Raw genomic sequence first — 4,798 nt, 5'->3', positions numbered from 1 at the left:
GTACGTATCTCATTTAATTTGGGGTCTTATCAGTTCATCTCTAGAAAGCCTTTTTCTGGTGGGTTAATGATCACCACGACCTGCAATGCCTGCTGGGGGTGAGCTGTTAATAAGGTCAAATGCTCCGCTGGCTCCTGCGTCCCGGGCCGTGGAGGTGGCTCAGCCTGGCAGAGCTGCAGCGAGATCTCACTGCTGCGAATTCAGACCCCGGTGGAGTTCAGGTCTAGCCCTGGGTCCACGCTTGGAGTCTGGCTCTACTTCCTGCACCACTGACTGACACAGAAAAATCCTGAGCTTGGATTTCAGCACGCTGGGACGCAGCCTTTGCCAGTCTCAGCCTCATCTGTTCTGTTCCTCTGCTAGACTGTCCCGAGCTGCAGCCTCGACATGCTGGGGGTCTCAGGTCAGTGACCTCCAGGCTGCGGCACAGGGGGGATGGAGAAGATGGCACCAGCCTCCTCTTGAAGGACAAGAGACAATGCGCCCAAACTGGAAAGAGCGCAGTTCTGGTGAGACACTGAAATTCTTCTCCCTGAGCGTGGTGGGCTCTCCTCTGTCAGCAGAGGGTTGAAACAGAGACCTCCAGAGGCCTCTTCCAGCCTGATTTTTAATGAGATTATTTGCCAGACTTACAAGGAACCACTGCAGATGTTCCTGCTGCTGCCCATGCCCACTCTGCTCATGGGAAGCTGCATTTTAACTACAGCCAGGGAAGGCAGTGAGTAACGGCTGCCGTTGTGTGCAGCACTACTGCAAGCAGCTGCCAAGCACATGAAGTCCTATAAGGACCTGCCTGTTGTAAGTAACCTCAGTAATTAACAGCACTATATTTTAAGACCGAGAACTGCCCTACCTGCACACCGCAGCGGCTGCTGTTCGCTCCCCAAGCACGCGCCTGAAGTGGAAGACAGACGAGATGGCAACTGTCCGGGCAGCCTCTCTTCCCAGGCAGGTGCAGCCTGTGGGTAGTGAGCACAGCCATGGAGCTGGGAGACTGCACCTGGGGGGGACAAAGACCACAACTAGAAATCATCTGAAAACACTGCCGAGGAGCATGTCACATATGAGTCACCGCTCCACAGGCTTTTGTAATAGCTAGAGGCAAGGCATTCAGGTTACCCACGTCCTGGCTGTCCCGGCTGCAGGAGCGTACCTCCCATCTCATCAGGAGCACTGAGCGGGTGCTGTGTGCTCTGCCCAGGGAACAGAGCTGGCTGCAGCCTGGGAAGGTAAAACTGCCCTGTCACTGTGCTGGGGGTCATTGCCACCAAGGGAGGTCTTAGTGTGCGAAAAGGTGTAGCTGGACGTTGTGAGAGCCAAGAGGATTTTTCAAAGGTAACTAGTAGCTGAGAGAGTGGCTGGCGCCTGTCCCAAGTTGCGAGGCAAAAGCCACATTAAGGGAAGCGATACGCGCATAGTTCTTCAGCTTGCTCAGAGTCAGGAGGAGACACTAAATGAGAAACCCAGTTGTCATTGTCCCAAAGAAAAAAAGTACAACCTTAATTGTTTCCTAACCTGATTAGTTCTAGACTTCATCCTTCTTCCGTCCCTTGTCAGCACAAGAATTTGGCTTTTATATGCTCTGGATTTCCAAGCAGTCAGTTGCTCCACCAGCACACCCCTTTGGAAGCACACTGCAAAAGCTGCTCTGGCCCCACCACTCCAGATCCCCTTGAATTCCAGTCACCTGCAGAAACAACAGATATAAAATAAAATCCTTTCAACAGAGGGAGCAGCCCTTGAACTTACAAGCACGACAAGTTACTTACTGTGTTCCACAGTGCATCAGGAGTTGAGCATAACTTACAAGCAGTTGTAGGTTTAGCACGGGGGCTGTGTCCAAGGAGTAGTCCTAGGGTGCAGTTCAGATCTTGAATCCTGTCCTCACCTTGATGCTTTTTTCTGCCTGGGATGATTTTTCTTTACGAAGTGGGCCAGATGATAAATAAGTCAGTTTTCTTTAGTGCTACAGAGATGAAATAATTCATGGGTTGGCCAAAAATAGCACCTTTCTCTCTGAGACATGTGAGTAACAGAGGATGTTTTGTTTCAGGAATCCGTAAAACTTCATTTGGCCCAGCTGGCTGTTAGACCTTCCAAACCTTTACCACTTCCATCACTTCCATTTCTTCCCACGTGGTCTGGTCCACTTCAGGTATACGGGGCAGGAGAGTAAAATTTTTCTCAAAAATTTGTGATAGTTCAAACAATTTTTAACAGTGCAACTCTCCCAACGTGTGTGATGACTTACCAGATTTACAGCAATCTCACAGTAAACCCCCCCCCAGATCAACCAAAACCCCAAATACACCACAGTGGGGAGGTAGGGGGGGTGAAAAAAAGACCCCCTTTGCTCTGAGGCTGAGGTAAGGTGGCCGTACGGAATCTGGTTGTGGAGCCTGGACTATGCGAGAACTACCTCAGTTTCAGTATTTCCTTTACTACTAATAAATGGGATGACAAGATGTGATGGTCCAAACAAGCATTTAAAAGAAAGTTATAGTGAAGAGGGTGCTCATCATACTCATGATTTTGAATAGTTTATTAAATGAAAGGTGAAGCATCAGTTTTAAATTGTACAAAAGGAAAAAAAAAAACCTCATATTGTAAATGTACAATTTACAGAATTACTAGCAAAACCAATCAAGGAGACACTCATAATACAAAAAACCTATCGACTGCAAACTGAACTGGAAACCCATGTCAGGTACCGTGATAATAAATGTTTGTTATACAGTATTCTACAATGTTAAATTAGGAATCAGTTTTCCACACAGAGGACTGTGAAGCACAAGGTTCGTTCGTCTGAGACTATGACTCAAACCAGGCAGCATTTATGATGCTACTATGCTCACAGAATCGTTGTGATGACAATTTAATGCAGCCATTCCTGCCTCCCCCATTACAGAAGAGGAAGGCAGGTAATGTTATTTTATAAAGTTCCAGATACTTCTTGGGTTTTATACGTTACCCAGCCGACATCCGAGGAATGGCTGAATTACCTAGTCAAACATTTTTGGCAACCATGTCTGAGAACTGCACATGTTGTAAGAAACAAACCTCAGCTGAGTGAAATGCTGGTTTGTTTTTAAAATTAGGTTCATTTCCCTCCCAGCAAGTAAGCACTGGGCACTAATGTTGTTTTGTTTTTCAGTAAGCTTGTAACAGAAAAAAAAACTCCATGATTATTTTGCAGTTGCTAAAAAAAAGCACCTCTAAAACTGCTGTGCTCCAAGTGTGTCAGTCTGCTTTGTATCTCAAAAGCTAACATCAGAATGCAGAAAGGAAGATTAACATTTTGGGGCTGGTTCTTGGAGATCCAAGAGTGAGTGCAAGTTGTGGATGGCCAGCACCTCTGATATCAGGCCAGTTTTAACTAAGTAGCGGCTACTAGGCAGAGTCATAAAATCGAAGCATAATGAAATTCCAAATTATTGAAGACATTGAAAAATCTCTTATTACAATGAATTAGCTGAGAATGTTTTGGGTTTTTGGGGTTTTTTTGGACATTTTTAACTTTTTTGAAAAATCTTTTTTTTTTTTTTCCCAAAGAATTACTCTTAATATGCACAGTTAACACTGAAAATGTAGCTGTACTCCATTGTAAGCTTAAGAACTTCACCATCTAAGCACAAATTTCTATGCAGCACATACAGTACTTCTAACTGGCAAAATTAATTTACAAAAATAGCGCAAAAGGGTATTTATGGCATGGAAAGTAGACTTTTCTTATGGTACAGTTAAAATTGCTTTTAGTATGCTAAAGTGATTCCTTTCCCCCACCCTTGAACTATTTTTTTTAATAGGAAAGTTGCTGTTTATGTACCTTGGGCTGGCAGGGCTTGAAGTAGGTAGTAAAAACAGCAAAGTGATTACTTGAGAACCATTTGTGTGTTTTACTGAGAATACTTTATTTGCTGGTATAAGTTGCTAAAAATGCACAGAGCAAGTACCAATAGAAAATTTACTGTTTTTGTGTCCCCATGTGCTATATAAAATGAATGTTACACAGCATCTGTTGGAAAAGTGGCTTCTTGGACATCTCTTACTTTATGTCCCATTATAAATAAAAATAAATCTTCTCAAGAGTATAAAATCTGGGTTTATCATATCAGAATCTGAAATTTTTTGGCAGAGATGCACATCATTAGAATTCTAACCTCTTCTATGAGAGTGTTCTTCTCAATGCCTAGGAGAGGATATACGCGTACCATAATGTTAATCAAATCCAGTGTGTTCAAAAACACTTTTCTGTAGCCAGAATGACCTGCTTATAGCATCATTGCTAGTCAATGGCTGATAGGCATAGGTTTAATAAAAATGGCTAGCTTTTAAAACATAAAAAGGCAATGTTAAAACTGTTTTAAATTGTACAGCAGAAAAATAAAGTTAAAAAGTTCTGTTTTCACTCAATGTTGTTTTCAGAAAACGTATGTAGAACAGTGTTTATTTCGACAGCTGTCTTAACAATTTAAAACTTCCTCCTCATCCAGAAAAAAAAAATATCTGTATTAGGACAGTCAAGAACAGGGATACAAATGATTTTTTAGGTCAGCCCTTCTGAGGTGATGGGATTGGCCAACATTCCTTTGTCATTAAGAAGTTCCTCTTCTTTCTGTCACTACAAAAAGGGACTGACCTCAATCATTTGGTTAAAAATCAAACCGTATCACATCAAAAATGTGGTTTTCATACAAGCTATCACAGTATATAGGCCTCTAGCTCTAAACAATAGAGTTCCAAATTTGTAAAATGTCTTCACCAGACTTCAGAACATAGGCATTCCAAATCCCTGGAA

The 4,798-nt window shown here is 43.1% G+C and overlaps 1 protein-coding gene across 1 annotated transcript in view; it reads right to left on the bottom strand.

The window, feature by feature from the left end:
- Nucleotides 1–3,198: 3,198 nt before the first annotated feature.
- Nucleotides 3,199–4,798, bottom strand: part of STAG1 (stromal antigen 1) — a gene marked incomplete at its 5' end in the record, with an annotated part of 71,487 nt that continues 69,887 nt past the window's right edge. The window contains one exon of the mRNA XM_010087987.1: nt 3,199–4,792. Coding sequence (XP_010086289.1) covers nt 4,769–4,792 — 24 coding nt within the window. The remainder of the gene's footprint in view (nt 4,793–4,798) is intronic.

Source organism: Pterocles gutturalis, unplaced genomic scaffold, assembly GCF_000699245.1.
Source record: "Pterocles gutturalis isolate BGI_N339 unplaced genomic scaffold, ASM69924v1 scaffold42026, whole genome shotgun sequence".
Taxonomy (NCBI): Eukaryota; Metazoa; Chordata; class Aves; order Pterocliformes; family Pteroclidae; genus Pterocles; species Pterocles gutturalis.
The sequence above is the reverse complement of the archived record's forward strand: the minus strand, read 5'-3'. Positions and strand labels throughout refer to the sequence as shown.